Below are 21,850 nucleotides of genomic sequence, written 5' to 3'. Positions count from 1 at the left end.
TTGATTAAGGCCTTTTAATTTAAAATGTCAACATAATATGTCATATTTGATTTCATAAATTGTATTGTTTCTTTGAGTATTTTATTCAAGTGACCATTCACATCATCAGAAAAAGTATGATTATCTTTACATTTATTTTAGGTTTTGAAACTAACATGAATTTAACCAGCCGAGATGAACCCAGTACATGTGAAATGGCATCAGAGACTCAAGATCGAAATGCAAATGACCACGGGATTCCATTATCCAATTCCCCATCTACTTGTATAACCGCTGAAAATGGAAATTCCATCACAAATGGTAAGCATTGTGGAAGTAAATAGATAAAAGCTTAATGTGCTAAAACTTTCTAGCAAGAATGGATATAAAATTCAGATATAACGTCGGTGTAAAAATGGGAGAATCGACTATAAACTGCCACACTTCACTCTCGGGATTGTAGGCAACTTTTAATTGCTTAGATTAAAGAATTAGACTAGAATTAAGTATTAATTTACTCTTCAGAGAGTTTTATGTTGCATCAGTCTCAATGAACCAGCACAAAATTAGTCTTTTAATTCTGGGAACGAGGAGATGGGTGTTCTAATGATATATTTCATTCTAAAATGCAGTTTTCTTTTTGTGAACTAAGCAATGTGAATGAGAAAATATTACAGCATGGTAGATAGCGACTATGTTTAGGTATTTACTTTGAGATAACCAATAAGTATATCATTTAAAGTTAGCTTGGGGCTCATGTACTCCAAAGCTGTCCCTGCTAGCTAAAATTAAGAATTTATCTCTCTTAAACATATAAAATGCAAGTTGTAAAAGTATGAAACGAAGAACCTGCTACCGTCAAGTTAATTCCAACTCACGTGAAACCATGTGTTACAAAGTAGAACTGAAGTTGGTAGGATTTTTTTCTTGGCTGTAGTATTTTATGAATGAAGATTTCCAGGACCTTTTATTAGTAGCTGAGTGCAAACTGTTTGTGCCAGGGACTTTAATTAGTTAATCTAGTCATTACTAAATGGAAATTTCAGATCAACCCTCTTTCTGAGAACAGCAAGAAAATGAGATGATTTTTTTTTTTAAAATAATCTGTTTTAAGACACTGGTGATCTGTGCAGACAGCGAAGCACTAATTAAAAACAGAAGTCACATCAAATGGAGGCTCACGTTGTGACTTTTTTTCCTGTGGAGACACAAGGACCCAGGTCCAACCCACAAGAGGCAGCAGGATCTCTGATTGGAATCCAGAATTATTGGGACAGTGAGCCCAGTCCAAGAGCTTCCAAGACCTTGTAAGGTCTGTCACTACCGTGATAATATACCCAAACTAGGAGATGCAGCTCAACTGTAAATTATGCAAGCTTTGAAATTTAACCGAGTTGTTCCAGGATTAAGACTCAAAAGTATCTTGGAAAAACAAATGTAAACCCTTCCTTAAATATAATACAGACCCCAATAAATTGTTAAAATAAATAAACAAATACATTACAAATATATATATAATACAGAATTCTAGACGTCAAACAATTTTTACAAAACAGTGCCCATTCATTATATAATCAAAAAAAAGCAGGCACCTGAAGATATAAAATAAGATGAAATCATAGCCAATATGATTAGACTCCTAGGGGCTTTCACAATTGCAGTTGAAAAACACATAATTAAGTGTCTGCCTTATGTCCAAGAGGATTTTTTTTAATTGAGAATTTCAACCAAAATTAGAAACCATAAAAAAGTGTCAGGTGGAAATTCTGGAATTAAAAGATATATTAATGAAATTAAGCACAGCAGGGTGTTTAAGGGTGAATCAGGCTAGATGCAGTTATTATTTTTAAAATACTGAGAACGTGGAAGACAAGTCAGAAACTCTAAATTGCACCATGAGTCAGCAAAAGAATAGAAATTCTAGAAAATTAGTTATAACTATAGAGGCTATGGTAAGAATTATTTGAGTCTTTAGAAAAAGAGAAAAAGGATGGCCAAATAAATAAATTGTTGCAAAGTGCAAATATGAAGAAGCTTTTAAGTTATGGATATAATGCAATGAAGAAGCGATTGAAATGATTAACTTTGTAAAACAGCTTCACAGCATTTTTGTAAAGCTAAGCATATGCTTATAGGTATACCAGCAATCCAAGTCCTGGTATTTAACCAGGAGAAACAACAATGCATGTCCAGAAAACCATCTGAATACAAAGATCTACATGGACTTTGATTATAAGCACTACACACTGGCAATATTCAAGTGGTATCAACTGCGGAATGGATAGAGTTCATTATCTATTGATGTGTAACAAATTACCCTGAGAGGCTGGAAACAAATGATTTAGTATGTCATTGCTAATACCCATCATGCCCCCGTATTCAAGTTGTCAGCAATGCCACAGAGATCCAAAGCTTGACTTTCAGAAGAACTCACCTTCAAGGTCACTCACATCATTCTAGGCAGGAATCAGAAGATCCACTTGCAGGCTCACCGTTGTTGCTATTGATAGGTCTCAGGAAATTCTCACCGATGCCCCAGTCCTAGGACCACCTGAAGATGCCCCGGTCACTTGAGCTCCTCCATCGGACTGCCTCAAAACATGGCCACTGGACTCCTTCAGAGTAAGCAACCCAAGAGAGAGCCCAAACAAATATGTATGTCTGGATACACAAAATATATTGCTCAAAACAACAGCAGCATATGCTATACACACATGTTACATGTATGTTATGCACACGTATGTATCATTTATATAACAAAACTGAGAGAAGAAATAGGAAATCTGAACAGCACTCCTAAATATTCTGTGGATTGGCTTTTTATTAAAGACTTTCCTACAATGAAAACTCCAGACTCACGTGGCTTCTCTAGGAAATTCCAGGTAAATACTCGGGAAGAAATAGCACAAATCTTGAGTAAAGTCTTCCAGTGAATATGGGGGTGGGGAAAGAAACAAAAGAAATGAAAACTCTCCCAACTGGTTGTGCAAATATGCCGAGAAGGGAATGCATCCTGCCACTCAGTGTCACTCATAAGCCGAGACCCTCTTACTCAAGCATTCACAATCCAATCCGAGCAGTGCATAAAAAAGAGAAGACATCGTGATCAGTTCTGATTTATTTGTGAATTGCAGTTTTAGTTTATATGCATTTTAAAATCAATAAAAGCTTTTGACCCTCTCAATAGATACAGGAAAAGCCTTTAATAAAATGTAACATCTGTTTGTAATTTTTAAAAATTCTGGACATTAGGAATATAAAGGAAATACCACAGTCTGATAAAAAACATCTATTAAATTCTTAAGCATATAGCAAGACTCATATTTAATGGTGAAATCCTAAAAGCCCACCCATTAGGATCAAGAGACATGAGCCTGCTAGCACCAATTTAATATTGTTTTGGAGACCCTAAATAGAACAGTTAAAAAAAGGAAATAGTAAATAAAAACATAGCAACAATGATATCATTAATTACAGATTATGTAAAAACAAAAGAATCTATCATTTTATTATGCAAAATTAATAAGTGAATTCAGCAATGTCCCTAGAAATAAGATCAAGTGACATTCCATTCTACATAAAAATCAAGCGCATCATAGAATAATGAAAGATTCTATGTGTAATGGAATCAATAAACACCAACTACTTATGGAATTTTGACAAAAATGTATAAAACCACTAAACTGAACACTTTAAGATATTGTTAAAGGAAAGTTTTAAAAACTTAAATAATCCAAAGGATATGTTTCTGGATTAGAAATCTCAATATAGTACAGGTATGGATCTTGGTCCCCCGACTAATCAGTGTAATCACAATCCAAGCATCGACAGCATTTTGTTTGTATAATCTTATTTTGTGTAGAACCTGAAAAGTGAATTTTAAAATGTATATGGATAGACAAAGGACCAATATGAGTGAAGACATTTATTAAATAAGGGGGGGAAAGAAGGGACAATTGTTTTTTCAATATAAAGACAGGCATCATAGTTACATTAACCAAGACTGATATTATATTGTTAAAATGTTAGATGTATAAACAAAAATCTAATTTATGGGAGGGTGGCATTTCAAGGCAATAGGAAAGGGTAGTCAGTGATCTGTCTATGTGAGGGAAATCCATCAAACTTGATCACTTGCCCATTTAATACACACAAAACTATTTCTAAAATATCACAGATCTACATCCAATAAAACTAAATATGGTTGTACAAGAAAATACAGGATGAAATCTCTTTTTCAGAGGCAGGAAAGAAAGGTGAGCTTTTTAAACGGGACACCCACAAACAATTGTAACCACAAAGGAAACACACACACTATTGGGAGAATATATTTTATACTTTAAAAAGGTAACCAACAACAGGCCACACCAGAATACTTAAAGGACAGTTATAAACTGAAAACTAGAAGACAACTGAATAAAAACGTGGCCAGAAGACATGCAGAAGCACGTAAGTAAACATTTTAAATCGAGGTCAACATCATTATAACAGAGAATGCACATTAAATTATAATGTGAATGGTGGAACTGACCAGCAAGGATGAAGAACTATGCTAAGTGATCACCACAAACAGCAATGTCCACTGGAGGTTAAAGAGCCAGTGATGGCTTTGAGAAATGACAAGGATATTTGGGCAACTTGTGTTCTATTTCTTGAGTTGGGTGGCATTTCCAATTCTGCAATTAAAGAATACCTGGTAAGAGGTAAAGAGTTAATGAAGAGAATTTTGAATTGCTGTCTAAATGATCCAGGCTCATGGGAACTTCATAGTGTCACCATCCGATCGCTGCCCTTCCTTTGGAAGGTCCAAGTTAGGGAGGAGAATTAAGTTCTTACAGAAGCATATTATTGATCCAGATTTGTTCAGTGCTGATATACCAAGGAAGAAAAGGAAAATGGATTTTGTTTAAAACTCAATTCAAACAAACTCACTGACATCAAGTTGATTCTGACTCATGCTGGACCTGGTGGGGTTGCGAAATGGTGAAAAAAATTAAAAAGGAAGAATTACATGGTGGGCTGCGAACTAAAGCACAAGCTCAGCAGTTTGAAACCACCAGCTGCTCAGAAGGACCCAGAGGAAGTTTTCTATTCCGGTAAATATTTAGAGTTTCATAAACCCACAGGAACAGTTGTACTCTGCGCTAAAGGGTCCCCACGAGGCAGGTAAAATCCAGCAATGACAGTTCTCATCAAAGCTGCATTTTATTTCAGATGAGTCTGGAGATGGAATAATTGGTTGGGGCAGCATTGTTTATACTTAATATCAAGGTCTCTGGGATGATAAAGGAATGCTTTGTTGCCTTTAGAAAAAAATGGTTTTAATCACACACACAGCAGGGAATCGTGGCAGAGAACCAGAGGTTGGGGAACAGAGTGGGGGAGAAAATCTCTATGTGGATGATTGTGAGTTATCCACCACCACCAGATAAAAAGGAAGATGGTGTGCAATGATTTGGAATTTTCGGCTCACAAAATGGGAGCTTTTTGATACAATGGGAACAAACTAAGTAGATAAAATACAGAAAGATTTTTATACTGGAAAAAAAAAAAACAACCCTAAGCAACAATACCATTATGAAAATACAAAAGTTTGGCAAAGAATTATATAGCCTCCTGGGATTGAAACTCATTTTCCTTCTTTCTTAACACTTTTTTCTTAACACTTTTCTCTTTCCTGGCTTTAGCTGATGTCTTAAAATTATGTACAGTTGCTATTTATAGCATTTCTTATTTTATAGAAATTTTACATGGTCTCTAGAACAATTTGAAACATAGTGACAAAAAGAAAGAATAAAGCTTGCCAGCAATTCTATAGCTTAGTGGTATCTAAGTATTTCTAACTGCAGAATTGTAGTTTTTTCCATAGGAATATGCATATATGAGAGGGTGTGTGCAGTTTGTGTTGTTTCTATAACACATCTGTCCTTTTGTACATACTCTTTTAGTAATCTGTTGTTTCCCGCTTAGCAGTACCATGGACCATAATGTTAATAAACATGGTCTGAATTGTCTACAGCTATTGTGTTTATTTGTTACATTATAGTCTACCACACGAGTGCCACAATTTCAAATAACTAAGCCTTCTTGTTACACTTTAAAACAGTCTCCCAATTTTCAACTCTTGAAATAACACGGAGTTTTGATGATGAGACTTTCTCTGGTTTATATGCAATGTGGCGGTAGATAGAAATAATGATGTAATCTTTATGTGAGCAGATATTACTTCCTAAAATCTTGAATACTGACCATTTCCAAAGGGGTAAGGATAACAGAAGCATCATGCATGTTACATTAAGAATCAATTCGTGCCCACTCAGGGATGCCAAGGAAAAAAAAGAATCAAAAATGTAACTTGAATTACAGCAATAATCCAGATCTGGTTTATAGAAGACTATTTCATAGAGGTTTCACATATCTAGTAGAGGGAACTTTAGTTTTCATTTCATTTTTCTGTGTGGACTACTCAATGATGGCCACGTTATAAATAGAAATTTTAAATATATTGAAGTGATCAAAAATGAATAACCAGATCCAAAATGATAAAATGATCAATAACTTTTTAAAATTTCTCTCTATGACAATCTCCCTAGCGCACATTAGATGGTGCCTAAAGAAAGAGAAAATGAAATTTCCTCTTCATAAAAATATTTCTTCTTTGTTAAATGAAAAAAGAAAAACCAGAAACCAAGGAACAAAACAGAAAACCATGTAGCCAAGCATGAAAATGTTTTGTGAAATATATTAGCTAAAATTAATAATGTAAAATTGCAGCTTTATAAATATTAGGCATGTAGCAAGTAATAAATTCCAAAACCAGAAACCCAGATGTAGACAGTCTCACTTCAGTGATTGCCCAGGCCAGATTTTAAAATGAAACTGGTTCTGGGTAGTCACTAATTGGAGGCCACTTAAACATTTCAAGTATTATGTACACAAATGGAAAATTATTTCAATTGGGATTTCAATCTTTCAAAATGACTTGACATTTTTATGTTGATCTACTTTTGTGCGCACAGTTCACATCTGGGTGCCTGAAACCTTCTGCATGCTTATTAAAATATGGAGCACAATGGCCCGTACACGGAGGCTCTCAGTGGGTACTTACTGATGGAAACAAGGATGTATGCAGCATATGAACCAGTAAATCTTTCTGTTGCCTTCAAATCAATTCTGCCTGATGGCCTCACCAAGTATCAGAGTAGAACTTTGTTCAGTGAGGTTTCCAATGGTTGGCTCTTCAGTTGCTCACCTGGGTGGACTTCAATGGAGCCAAATAACGTTAAATGATTGCACCACCCAGAGGAAGCCTGGGTGGTACAACTGGTTTGAAAGTGGTTACTAATCCAAAGGCTAGTGGTTTAAACCCACCCAGCTGATCCCAAGCAGAAAAGGTCGGGTGATCTCTTTTCACACCGATTTACAACCAAGAAAGCTCAATACAGCTGTTCTGTTCAGTGAATCTATTCAGTCAGCATGAGTCATTGGCTGACTCAATGATGCTGACAACAGACTCCTCAAAGAAGGCGAGGTGGGATATGTTCTTCTTGTCAGTATTACTGAATGAATGTTATCCCTTAAAGTGCCTGATATATACATGATATGATAACTCTTCAAACAATTATTAGAACTTATTCACAGTTCACATAGTACAATGACCTTTCTAAATAAAGGCACAAAATGAAAAAAAAAAGTATGTTTAAAATACCTTGAAGTTCCAATTGAATCAGTTATGGTATTTTCTAGGAAACGATTTCTCTTTCACATATCAGTATCTGCATGCTACCTCTGCCTCTCGGAAATAATTATCTGTTCTGCTGAAATATAGTTATGTGTGGGCAATTATAGCTATCACTTATTTTAATTGCCATCGTTTTACTGATGTGAACACAGACTTATATCTTTTTTGTGTACTTAATTATTCCCTGGACTGTGGTTGTTTCTCATATGAGAGAACAGTGTTTAGGGTTAGAACATTTTAGTTATATCAAACCAAATATTGTGAATGTAAAACTGATTATTTTGTAGGGAAATGGAAATATAAGAAAAATTTCAAGTAGGCCATTTTACACTCCATATTATTTTTCTTATTGAAGCTCAGGGAAGATATATTTTATTCCTCAACCTCATGGGAAAAAATAAAATCACAATTAAAGGATATAGTCATTGCATTTGATCCATATTTATTATTCTATGAAGACTGTCCTTCAGACATTTACGGTAACCTTCTGAGCATAGAATGGATTATGTGAGGTGTACATGAAGGTCATTTGCCAGACCTGGATTCTGCATTCTTGGCACCGATTCCTGAGCACAGTGTTCTTAAGAAGACCAAACCTCATTGATGCTGGTAGCAGGGAAGGATGGCTTTCATTAGCATTGTCTCAAGATAGAGTTAGATCACTGGTGAAATGACCTTCCGTTGAAGTCCATATAACATATTCACGTAGACATTTTGCAACATAACTTTGAGTATGTGAACTTCAGATGTCTTTGGCACATGTCCTCTGGTCTGACTCAAAAGCAAACTTTCGGAGACAGGAAAGAGATCTTCCCTTGACTCTGGTATACTTTGCAGTGACCTAATTGAGCAGTGGTGGCATTGGGCATTACACTTTGGCTGCTAATGGCAAAGTCAGCATTTCAAAGCCACCAGAAGATTCTTAGGATAAAGAGGGGGCTTTCTACTCCCATAAACCGTTACCATCTCAGAAACCCACAGAAGCAACTCTATCCTGTCCCATGGGGTGGCTAGTGAGAGAATTAAGATACAAAAAGACAGGCTTCCTAGGGACTTGCCCGTATAGACCCTTGCCCCGATTCCTCTGATGTGTTTAAAGCACTTGAATTCATACTAAATGGTTCCCATATGGGGCTGTAATTAATTACATGTTCTTCATTATAATGGAGAAGTAGAGTAAGTTTCTCCAAAATAGCTTATAGGTCCTTCTCAACCCCCTTCTAGTTGCCCTCCCCCCTTGGGAGGAAAATGGGTGCATTGAAATGCTAATTACCATCCCCTTGCTTGATTCTGAAGGAGTCTTTCTACCCAAGTTCAAATCCCAACTGTGCATTTATTAACCCTTACCTTAAAAATGGGAATAATCTGTTGAACTAAACTCAAAATCATAGAAAATATCATGCTCATTGGTTGGCTATAGACTGGTAGAACCCCTGAGACATGGCTCTTAACCACTGTTCAGGTCGGGAAATGAACTTGTACCCCCAAGACTCGAGTCTCAGCCAAACAATAACCAAATTCATAAAGCGAACGGTAACCCTGGGGAGACAGGCACACCTTGGAAAGGACCTTCTGAGAGCGACAAGAGCAGCATTGACTCAAACAAAGTTTACAGCATTAGAAAAGAAGGAGTAAGGGGCGTGTTACATTACGGGGGGGGGGGGGGTCGCAAGCAGCGATTGCTGCAGGGAATGCTGCTCCCTGCGGTGAACTTTCAAGCAGTTCTCAGTGAAAAGGTTTGGTTGGGCCCATCATTGTTGCAGCCACTGAAGCAATGCACTGAGGGCTGACCTCTTTGCCAAGCATGAGGTGATTTTCCAGCCTCTGGGTGTCACCTGGCAGCATGTCCAATGTACACGAGGCCAAGTCTTATCATCCTCTCATTCAAGGAGTATCATTTTAATAGTTTTATTGGCATATACTTCACATATCATACAATGTAATCATTCAATTATATTAAGAGTTGTGCAATCTTCACCCCAGTTTCAGAACATTTTCATCTCCTACTCATTGTTATTAGCTACCAGCTTCCCCTCCTCCTCCCTTGCCATGCCTCTAGCCAATTACTGTCTCTATAAACTCTCTCGTTACACCATCTGGTTTTTTCACTGTGCTTTGGTATAGCACTCCAGCCTTCCTGAGGGCAAGCATCAGGCGGGACCATGCCATTAGAACCAATTGTTCTTAGATTGGAGCTAGAATTAAGTGCTAGAGGATTCCTGCTATATTTCTTCCAAGAGAGATTTTCTTGTTCTTTTGGAACTCTGTGGTACCTCCAATAATTTTGGAGAACACCAAAATGGATTAGTGCTTCTTCAATCTTCCTTACTCACTGTCCAAACTTCACATGCATATCAGGTTATTGAAAATACTATCAGGTTATTGAAAATACCATGGCTTGTGCCTTGCATCTATGAATTCTATATCACCACCTATCTAGGTGCACCTTAAAACCACTTCAACAGGGGACATCCCTCTACAGCTGAGGTCCGTGTCAACAGTGGATACCTCACCGCCGCTGAGGTCTGCGTTTTGGAATGTGGGGAGAGGGAGAGGGCTCTTCAGTTACTGCCCCACAACATGTTGCTGAGATCAACCCCAATCAGCAGACACGCCTACAAAAGTGATAAGCTCACCTTACTGGAAATCCAAGTCAGGATGGAGCGAGGGGGATATTCAGTCCTGGAGAAAGTAATTACATTTTTGATGGTGGGTAAACAGGGAGGAGCAACCTCTCTTTGTGGGAAAAAAAATGCTGAACAATACTTACATAGAAACTAGGAGCAGAATATGCCTGGCGCTATGTTCCTAATTGGACACGTTGGATCTCGTTGCAACCCGGCCCTGGATGATTCGGACCATGTGCTATAGACGACTGGGACAGAGGCAGGTAGACAGCATCCTGCATAGGCCACCAGAAGGACTTGATGTGGAAACCTCACTGAATGCATTGAGGTTTACTTCAAATTCATCCCTGGCCCTTGGTCTGAAGTCGGAAAACCCCTAGTATTTCAGAAGCAGATGGTTGCTGTTCTCAGGTTATAGAACTGGTGATTGTGGGACTTTGGTGTGGCTCTGATTTTTATCTACACCGGATCCCCTGTTCAGTTCTCATGGCTGTTCCCTGGTTCGTGTAGAGGTTCTGCACGAGCACACGGAAGTGTTCAGCAGATTCTCATTCTTCTCCATGTTTCCCTCATTTTGTTACGATCCACAGAATCAAAATACTCCTACAGAGTCAATTAAACACAAATAACCACTTTTCAGTTGGTCTCCACTTTCAGCCATGAGCCATGAATACCTAAATGTAGCTATCATAAACTCTTGGATATTTTAAAACTAGAAGATGCTTGAAGATCCAAATCACTCAAAAAGGATACGTGTGGGTGAGAAGCGGCTGCTACACTGAGCAGAGGAGGCAGGAACCTGAACGTGAGCAAACGCTGGGTGGGTACCGTGACTGGGAGGGCCACCATCAGGACAGTGAAGCCCAGCAGCAGACAGGAGAGGACCGAGCCCCGACAGCGGGAAGGAGAAGGGGACCACCGTCGGCCCGCCCGGAACAAACTCAGGCTGAGGTTGAGGCGGCCTCCTTGCACCATGGGGTCCAGCTGGGTGGAGCGGTGCTGGACTGTGCTCAAGAGCGCCTGGCCACTGCCCTGTAGAAGCTGTAAGAGGCAGGGGAAGCATCTGCTAAGAGTGAGAGAGGCGTCAAGGAGATTGAGAACCATGTCTTAAGAGATGAAAAGACGCAAAGCCAGGAAATCCAGCTTCAGGAAGGGAAGCAGGTTCCAGGAGAGGCAGATCAGAAGTGCGAGGAGGTGGCTCCTAAATTGGTGCCTGTTGAAGGGGACTTGGGATGCACAGAGGAGAGCGCTGAGCTGGCAGAGTCCCATTGCGGAGAGATGGATGAGCAGATCAGAGTGATGGACCAGAACTTTAAGTGTCTGAAAGCTGCTGAAGAAAAGGGACTCTCAGAAGGAAGACAATTATGGGCAAGAGATGATGATCTTACTGATGAACTCAAGGAGGCAGAGACCTGTGCTGAATTGGCTGAGAGATTGGCAGCCAAGTTGGAAAAGACAGCTAATGATTTGGAAGACACCCTGACATGCACCAGAGGAGCACCTCTGTGCACAAAGGATGCTGGACAAGACTCTGCTGGACCTGAATGAGAGAGCACCCAGCCCCACCCTGCCGCAGCTCCTCCCCGCAGGTCAGCCTACAGGAAGCAGACTTTTAAACTGAAGGCTGAACTTTAACTAGAAGGCTTCTTTCTCCTGGGGATGGCCACTCACCCTCACCCCCAAAAGAAATCGTGTCATCTTTTTTTTTCCCTGCCCAACTGTCTCTTCCTCTCCCCAGAGATTCCAAATGGCCCAGGTGCTAAGCACCAATGGGAACAAAGTTTAGGGAAAGGAGAGCACAGAGCAAGTCTGTGTGTGTGTGTGTGTGTGTGATTCCTTGTGTCAACTAGGTTTATTGTGCCAACTAGGCCAATAGGAACACGTGGGTAGTATATTTCTTTTGCTCCTGGGTGATCAGACTAGTGTGCTGCTACTTTAACTAGTTCTCTGGCTCAGCCTGTGTGCTACACTACCTGTGGTCCAAGCACACCTGTGGATCATGTCGCTAGAGCGTATGGCTTCCTCGAGACCTGTTATACCATGCTGCCGGTGCATCCATCGCTTGAACTTGAGGCTGGTGGATTCTGTTGCTTGAGTTCAAGATCCCATTCTTGCAGCCATGGTGTCAGTCCATCTCCTTGAGGGAATTTCTCTTTTTCTCTGCCCTGCCATTTGACCAAGCATGATGTCCTTCTCCAGGGACTGATCTTTCTTGACAATATATCGGAAATATGTAGAACAAAGTCTTGACAGTCTTGCCTCTAAGGAGCATTCTGGCCGAACTCTCTCCAAAACAGATTGGTTTGTCCTTTTCACAGTCCGTGGCACTTTCAAAATTCTCGAGGCAGCAACTCCTTTCTGGTCTTCCTTATTCAGTGCTCAGCTTTCACAGGTATCTGAGGCTATGGAAAATACCATGGGTTGGGGTCAGGTGCACCTTAACTCAAAGTAATATCCTTGCTTTTCAATATTCTAAAAAGGTCTTGTAAAATGTTGTTTTCATAAATAAAAAGGTCTTGTGTAGCAGATTTACCTGCTGCAACACATCTTTTGCCCTCTTGACTGCTGCTTCCATGAGCCTTGAATGTGGAGACAAGCAGGGCAAAACCCTTCGCAACTCCCACTTTTTCTCCTGTTATCATGATGTTACTTATTGGTCCAGTTGTGAGGATTTTGGTCATCTTTACATTGAGTCATAATCCACACTAAAGGCTACAATCCTTGATGAGTAAGTTGCAATCCTTAAAATACTAAGCTAATTCTTTGTGCGAACTCACCCGTCACCTCTCACTTTCAGCAAGCAAGGTTGTGTTATCTGCATATCTCTGGTTGTTAAGAAGTTTTCCTCCAATCTGAGACCACATCCTTCTCCATATAAGCTGTTTCTCTGATGATTTGCTCAGCATACAGATTGAACAAGTATGGTGAGAAAATACAATCCTGACACATACTTTTCCTGATTTTTAAACCATGCAATATGTCTCCCTTTTTTTATTCACAGCAAGTGTCTTTAGAAACGCGGTGATGTATACACTTTGCAATTGCCTTTTAGTTGTTGATATTGTTATAGCAACCCTATGTGAAATATTCCAAATAAAGCCGCACTTCTGAAGCAGCAACCTAATACCTCTCTTACTTTCTTGGAAGTTGAATCCCTGTAGTCTTCCCTATAGAGGAGGGAAAGAAGTAAGGGCCATGCCTTGCCGAGAGCCGAACACTGTCCAGGGAAAGACTGCACTGTGAGGACCCGAGAGGATCAGTCGAACCAGCAAAGTGACTCTGGGAGGCGTTAGCCACAAACCAACCAACTAACAAACAAGTGCTGTTCAGGTTTTCAGCTTTCATGGTATTTTGGAGCAAGGTGGGACAACAATGTGCTCCCCAACTGGTCTCATCCTACGAACTTGGCTTGCTCTTGTCTGGTGGCACAAACAAACACCACCTTGCTCTCCTGCCTCTCTTTTTAAACGACAGGAAAGGAAATGGCAGCTTTGCCACTGATTTAGCATACGACACTCATCTTGCCATGCTCTTCTGGGTCACAAGCTGCTGTCTCTCAAAGTACCATCACAATGTGCTTTGTATCAGTCAGACCTGAAAAATCTCGAATATCTATGTACCAACCTTTTGGGTTTTTTTTTGAAATTGTGTATGATTCTGAACCATTACTTCTTTGGGGCTGGGGTACACAGCCCAGCTCCCCATTTTAGTGAAGTGTCAGTGAGGGGGGTCAGGTAGGTATGCATCCTGCAGCTTATTGCCTTAAATATCCTCTCTATTGGTGTGACCTCATGTGGGAGCCACCGGGGGGCCAGGGGGGGGGGAGCAGAGAAACCAATAGTACAAGTGAAAACTGTTTGATACCGAACTTGGACAAGTGTCTCTTTGAAATAAAGAACCAGTTCTTCAAATGAATGAATGGATGAATGTGGGAGGCAGATAATGTCAAAACCAATGAACTGATTCCCTCTAGGCTATCCTAGAAGGAATGTATTAGTCTTATTTCCTTTATTATGCAAATACATACATTTATGTTCAAACATACTTGTCATGCTGATGTCTATATACAAAAATACTGGTGTTCTAAGGAATGACCAAAACCACTGGCATACATTTGGTTTGGAATCCTGATGATGATTATATATACCTTTATTATAAAAATATGGATTTCTGTGATAGAATTATTTTTTTTAATTTCATGCTATTATATAGAATTACCGTATATACTAGTGTATAAGCCGAGTTTTTGAGCACAAAAAATGTGCTGAAAAACTGAGGTTCGGCTTATACATGGGTAAGTGGTACCCCAGTATAATATCTCGCTGTCCCTGTCCCAGTTATCTCGAGGTTGATTTTCGTTTCTCTGCTGTTCATTCAAAGCCCCACTGACACTGCAGGGCTTTAAATGTTTGTTTATTCACATCTAACCAATCAGAGCCATCCTATGATGTGAACGGCTTCAATTCACAGTAGCACCTGTAGTGATTCACTTATGCCTGCAGCTAAACTGGTAAGGATGTGTCTGTGGCTGCGCTCTGTCTCTCCCCTCTGGTCAATGTGCTAATTCACATCCTACATCCCCCACCCACACGGACTACCCCCACTCCTCCTGGCTAACACCTCAAGGGGGGCGCAGAGGGCATTACCATGAAAGTTCTTTTTCAAAGTCTTGTTTTTTATCCTATTAGAAATGGATACTCTTGAACCAAAACAAAAATGCCAGTCATATGAGGCTGGTTTCAAAATGAAAGTTGTGTCAAGAGCAGAAGAGAGCAATAATAGTATTGCAAGTAGGGAATTCTATATTGACGAAAAGCAAGGGACGGAGTGGCGGAAAATGAAGGCTGACTTGGAACAGATTCTAAAAGCTAAAAAAGCTCGTCGTGGTTTAACGTCTTTTTATGAGGCTCTAGAAAGTGAATTGCATAAATGGGTTTTGTAGTGTCGTCAAAATGGTTACTGAATAACACGTGTGGGAATCCGCATATGTGCTCTACAAATGGCTAAGGATGACAAATACAAAGCACCAGGCATTGAAAAATTTGCTGCATCAGCAGGATGGTGTACCTGCTTCATGAATAGGTTTGGCCTAGTATGTTTGAGACGAACAATGATTTCCCAGAAATTGCCACAAAACCTTGAAGAAAAAATTATGTCATTCCAGTCATTTATTATTAAAAAAAAGAAGGATTTATAATTATGACCTGGCAGACATTGGGAATATGGATGAAACTCCCATGACTTTTGATCTTCCAAGCAATAGAACTGTGGCAAGTTTAGGAGAAAAAAACATTTTTCTCAAAACCACAGGAAATGAAAAAAAAAAACCAACAACCACTTTACAGTTGTTCTATCATGTTTGGCTAATGGAACTAAGCTGCATCTTGTCATTATTTTTAAAAGAAAAACATTTCCTAAAAAGATCAATTTCCAACCAAGAATTACTGTGTGTGCACATGTTAAAGGCTGGATGGATGAAGATGGAACCCAAAAATGGCTGGAAGAAATTTGGAACTGACAACCAGGAGCAGCCTTAAAGAAAAAGTCATCGTTACTTGTTTGGGATACCTTCAGAGCCCACCTATCTGATGACATAAAAAAATTGGCAAAACCTAGTAAAGTTACTTTAGCCATTATTCCAGGTGGGCTTACATCTGTACTGTAGCCTCTGTATGTATCTTTGAATAAGCCTTTTAAAGACCATGTGCGAAGGATGTGGCATGACTGGATGTCATCTGGTCAAGCCCAACTGACAAAAGGAGGAAATCTCATGAAGCCTGACATAGAGTTAATAATAGCAAAGTGGGTTCAAGATGCATGGGAAGACATTCCAGAAGACATGGTGTGACGTGCCTTCCAGAAATGTAGTGTTAGTAATGCTGTGGATGGCAGTGAAGACTGCGCTTTTTATGAATATGACAGCAGTGATGGTGATGATGGTAATCTCAGTGAGGACAGCGTCTATGATGACCTCACACCAGCTGAAGCTCTGCACTGGGATACGGATGATGATGAGCAATCCAGTTTTGAAGGATTTTAACTCTACATTTTAGCTTGGTTGCTGATTGAGCTCAGGGAATAGTACTCTTAAGGTATCATTGTTGGTACCTTATTGTTTTTGTTGAACCTCTTTTCTACTTACTGTGCTGGTTTACTAATGTTAAATGACTTGTCGTCCTTTTATTTATGTTTTTATTTAAAATAAATATTTAAATGCATTACCCCACTGATATCTCAATTTTTAGTAATTTTATTTTCATTTGTTTTAATTATTGAAACTCACCAATAGCTTCTGCATTTTCCACCCTAGGCTTATACCTAAGTCAATCAGTTTTTCTGGTTTCCCAGGTAATAATTAGGTACCTCGGCTTATACTCAGGTCAGCTTATATTCGAGTACATATGGTATGCACATTACTTTAGATATTTAGTAAAATTCAATAGTTATTATTTGCCATTTATATTGTTTCTCCTTAATTTTAGGCACATGCATTTTGAAGGAGTCAATCTGATGCTTGTTTTTCTATGTCTTTTTTGTCGTGGTTCTTTTTAATTTAGTAAAGTGTTATAAACGATCTTTTATTTCTCTTCTTAAGTTGGAGAGTATCATTGCTCTTCTCAGAAATTTAGAGTGTTGCCTATGGCCTACAAAGCAGTATCACCTGTCTATGAAGTCTTCCTCAGTGTCTTTGAACCTTTGGCTTGTTTTGCCTTGTAAGAGGCCCTTCCATGTCCCTGCTCTGGTCATCCCATTTTTCAGGCCATGCTTTTGGATGTGGTGGCGATCGTGCATTGTTGCCTTCTTCCATCTGTTTCCTCCATAGGCATACCCTTCTTAGTCTTCTTCACTGAGCTGAGTCCTTCCCGGTCCAAGTCCCAGGTTGACCTTTCCACAACAAACTCCATCTAAACCATGCAATCAAAATTGATCTCTGCATCCTCCAAGACAGTGCTCAATAGTACTGGTGCTCCTCCTTAACTCTTAAACCAGCCAACCGCAGGTTGCTGTTAAGTGGCAACGGGGTCCTATGATGGAGTCTTTAAGAATAGGGACTTTTCTGGATCTATCATTGCATCTTCCTGTAATTTATTCAGAGAATGTCCATAAATATTTATTAACTTTATTGACCTGAATGGCCTACCATGCTATTGATCCAGCTGAGTTTGCATTCTCATAGTCTAAACTGAGTTGCTGCTTTGATTCCAAGAGCAAACTTATTTATAATTTAGGTTTTTTAAAAATAGATCAGTATTTTCCTTACTTGATTTGGATTCCTATCTCGATATAATTTTTACCAATTGGGTTTTTAAGAAGTAGTCCTCTGTCTTCCATGTCAGTCAATTTTTTTGTCCCTCCCACATATCCATGATACTCCCATATGAGACAGTCCTTCACATGAACCCCAAACCTTTCACTGTGCCTTACTACCGGGAATCAGATGTTTTGCCAACTGTCTAATTATCTGGTAGCCTGAATGTCCAAAACTGCCTGAGCTTAGATTTCTGGTCTTTTTGGACCTATTAAGTTCCAATTTATTTCAATACTTGATGAGACCCTTTCCTTTTCTAGGCTACTTTGCTCTTTGCTACTTCTTTGTTCTTTGCTACAATATTAGCAAATAATAATTCCACTATCTAACTAACTATATTACTATTGCTTATGATTAGAATCCAATCACCAGCACGTGTTTCCCTTTCAGTAGGCCTATCAGTTTCCTGGCCCTCGATTGCCCAGTCTCAATGAAAATAACCTTTCTTTCACAAAATCAATTGGGAGGCCTTGTTATGTGTGGGAAAGGCTTTTGCGATCTTCCCTGAGAAATGCTCTATCTCATATAATTGTGAAAATGTGCTGTGAGTTACTAATGACTTTTAATCTAGAAATCATATATATGTTTAATCAATTGGAGCATATTAATTATTCTTTCAGATGAGAGTAACAATCAGTGCATTTAAAGTTTTCCATGAGAACCTTTTGGCAGTGGGTAAATCTTTCTTATTTATTCATTTTTATTAATCAAATAACTTGTGATGATGTGTGATACTGGATTTTTTGGCCCAGACATATTTGACAAGATTTAGAAACATTTTTTTATTTTCATAATTGAGCACATGTTACAATAGCAAATGGATAGCGACTAAGACTTTTAAAACATCCTACTGTATGGAAACATAAGGGAGCTCCCAACAAAGGGCTATCTGTCCACAAATGAGAAGAGTGCTGATGTGGAGAAACCTTGCTTCTCCCATAGGGATACTTACGAAGATGTTTTGTATCTTTTAATTATTCAGAGTTAGATGTACTTCTTTTTATTGGGTGGGGGCATGAAAATTTCCTCAACACCACAATGTATCTCACAGAGTGGGTTAGGAATCAGTCTGTTTTGGATGAAAGGCTACTCTGGCTCTTTCTTCAATTAGTTTGGCCCCAGTTCTCCTCTCCCTTAGAGTATGAAATGAACTCTCCGGACGTTGGTTGCCCCCCTCCAGGCCAGGGTGGCTCCATGGAGAGCAGAATGGAATACTTCTTAGTGCTACACAGTCTGTGTGATCACTGGTGGGTTTGAGTCTGTTGATTCGACCATTATCCTGCGCCTTCGAAGCGAGGAGGCTCTATCACCACGTACTCTTTTGTCATCAATAGGGTTTGCACTGGCCAATTGTTGAAAGTGGATGACCAGGCCTTTCTTCCTTATACACCTTATTCTGGAAGCTCTGCTGGAATGGTCCAGCATCAGCGCAATATGAGATACACCACAATATAGCCAGCTTACAGACAATGGGTGGAAAGACACTATGGAATTCCTCTGGCACATAGACTTGGCAATTGATTGATTGACTGATTGCCTTCTAATGTATTCTCTGACTCCCTGTTTCCCTATAAATAAAATACAAACTCTCTTTTGTGGCAACCCAAGATAATGGCTTTATTCTCCATGTCCACATGCTCCCCTTTCCCCCATCAGAAAATGTGCTTCCACAGACGACACCCTTGTGAACTGGTAGGAAAGAGCTCTGCCACTGGCACAAAGGCAGCAGTTGACTCCCCCAGCTACTCTGTCCAGAAAGATGTGGCAGTCTGCTTCCGTAAAGATAACAGCACTGGAAGCCTACTGAGGCAGTTCTGCTCTGTCCTGTAGAGTCAAGATGAGTTAGGATGAACTTGATGGCAATAGGTTTTGGTTTGTGCTTCAACAACCTATGTTCAGTCTCTAGAAAGATTCTCTTTCTCCTGGCTCACTTATGCGCTAGTAATGTAATGATAAGCTTCTTTGTTATCTTTTCATTTCCTTTGACTAGTTTATTTCTTAGTTTACTAAATATAGCAACAGGAATGTTTGTATTTTCCCTGATTTATTTGGGATTTCATTATTCAATTCCAGTTTATTCTGTGCACTATAACACTTTCAGTGTATTAGAATATGCCCATGCATTATTCCATTGAAGGCAAAGAGACGCAGTATCATCCCTCCTCTGGTGTTGTTCTTGCAGGTCTACCTGGAGAAGATGGATGCTCCAGGCTGTCAGTGAGTGGGACAGCAATGGCGTCTTTGCAGAGACAGAGGGAAAGTCACACCACTCAGGTAAAGCAGCCCTGTTATGGGACCCTGGCCATTAAATTATAAGCAAGAGCTGTATTAAGCAAGGAGCAAGGGCACTTCTGGTGCTCAAGTACCAACCCAAAGCTCGGCAGTTTAAATCTGCCAGCTACTCCTTGGCAGAATGTTAGGACAGTCTGCTTAGCCTGATAGCCTTGGGAACTCTGTGGAACAGATCTGCTCTCTGCGGAAGGCCCCGATAAGGCACACTAGACTTGAAGGTAATGGCTTTGGCTTTTTATTCTTCTTCTTTCTTTCTGAATACCATGAACATATTTTCTTAGTGAATTCAAGAACTCCATTCTTCTCTTCTCCTCCCTAGGTTTATTTAACTTACCACCTGCTCTTCCTTGCTGAGAGAGATTAATTCCCAAAGCAATTGAAATCACAAATAATTTTTTACGTGACATTGTAGACATATTTCATGTGGTGGTATTTTAAAATTACTTAGGTGAAGATAATCTCAATCTGAATCTCCACATTCATCCTCAGCTAAAATAACCCTTTAAATAACAACAGCATGTAAATAAGATGCGTGAGGCACCTGTGGTTTTGCGGCACTCATTTACATCAGTGGGTGGGTTTAACTGCTGCCCTTGGGGGTGGCAGTCAACTGCTTAACCACTGCACCACCCAGGATTCTCCACGATGTGCAGCGTCCATATAATCCAAATGAATGAAAAGTATAATACAGAGGAAGCGTTGGGAGATGCAATTCCATAGTACTGCCTTATTTGTACACATTTCACAAGTTTTGTGCCATTAACAGGACAAGAATCTTCCCCTTACTCTTCATATGGGAAATTATAGAGTAGAAAGTATTTGTCTTCGTCTCTGACAGGTTTTCTCATACCCAGGTTCCAGCTTTCACAGTTTCTACTGTCAATGATACCTGAACACCATTCACAAAACTGTATTGTAATGATTTCCTGTGTATAGCTAATATAATCGACTTTAAATAGCTCACCATAAAGAATTTTACCAGTACAAGACAAAAAACATGTTTTTCAAAATAATATATATATACATATATATATCATAGAATTTTGTTTTTATTTTATGTTCTTTTATCTATTTTGAATCCTAAAATAGCAGCTTTAAAATTTTGGTCATAAAAAGTTAGGATTCTTTATTCCAGGTGGTGATTTTTTTTTTTTTTTGCAGTAAAGCACAGAAAGTAGTAATATAAAGATTTTATTATCAATATAGTCAAAAGTGAACGCCTGATTCATAGAATTCTTATTTTATATAAATTTAGATGATAGTTTATCTTATGTAATATATTCCCATAAAAAATCTAAAAATACAAAAGCTGAAAAGATCCAGACGTTTCCATAACGTCAACTTGCCACCTACTTTGCAACCTTTATAGGATGATTTGGCACTATGAAAGATACCCATATTATCAACTGAGATTTGTCTACATAATGCTGATAAGCGAGTGAAAGATGTCAATAATGACTGCTAAAATTAAATCTAATATGTGATTTGCTGAAGCAGTTTACACTGATATATAAGTACTGGGAAAAATGCTGATTGGTTGCAATCCTAGCTTGTATGACTAGAGGTTAGCTCTAAGTGATTCCTTAGCAATACATCTACTTGACTTGTTAAGCATTGCAGATGCTTTATACATGGAGAGCCTACCTACAATGAATACTGGCAGGATTTGTATTGCAGAGTTGACCCTGCGCTTTATAACAAACCATTGACATCTTCTCCACTACAACGTGATCCATAGAGAAGGCACATAAAAGAGACTTTCCCTCTGATCTTTCATGGATTTGGCTAAGAATCCAGGAGAGATGGGAAAGGTCATCAAGAATAACTTTCCATTTTCAGTTTTCCATGAGGGTTTGTCTCCAAATACCAACATCTCTCGGGAAGAAGTAGCCTCCAGGCATC

The 21,850-nt window shown here is 39.2% G+C and overlaps 1 protein-coding gene and 1 pseudogene across 1 annotated transcript in view; both read left to right on the top strand.

Moving 5' to 3' along the window:
- The window catches only part of MYO16 (myosin XVI), a 599,120-nt gene that overhangs the window by 541,789 nt on the left and 35,481 nt on the right, over positions 1–21,850 (top strand). Inside the window, exons 32-33 of the mRNA XM_075562598.1 lie at positions 142–300; positions 19,839–19,930. Coding sequence (XP_075418713.1) covers positions 142–300; positions 19,839–19,930 — 251 coding nt within the window. The remainder of the gene's footprint in view (positions 1–141; positions 301–19,838; positions 19,931–21,850) is intronic.
- On the top strand, positions 4,960–11,968 carry LOC142461557 (uncharacterized; annotated as a pseudogene).

Source organism: Tenrec ecaudatus, chromosome 11 (assembly GCF_050624435.1).
Source record: "Tenrec ecaudatus isolate mTenEca1 chromosome 11, mTenEca1.hap1, whole genome shotgun sequence".
NCBI lineage: Eukaryota > Metazoa > Chordata > Mammalia > Afrosoricida > Tenrecidae > Tenrec > Tenrec ecaudatus.
The sequence above is the reverse complement of the archived record's forward strand: the minus strand, read 5'-3'. Positions and strand labels throughout refer to the sequence as shown.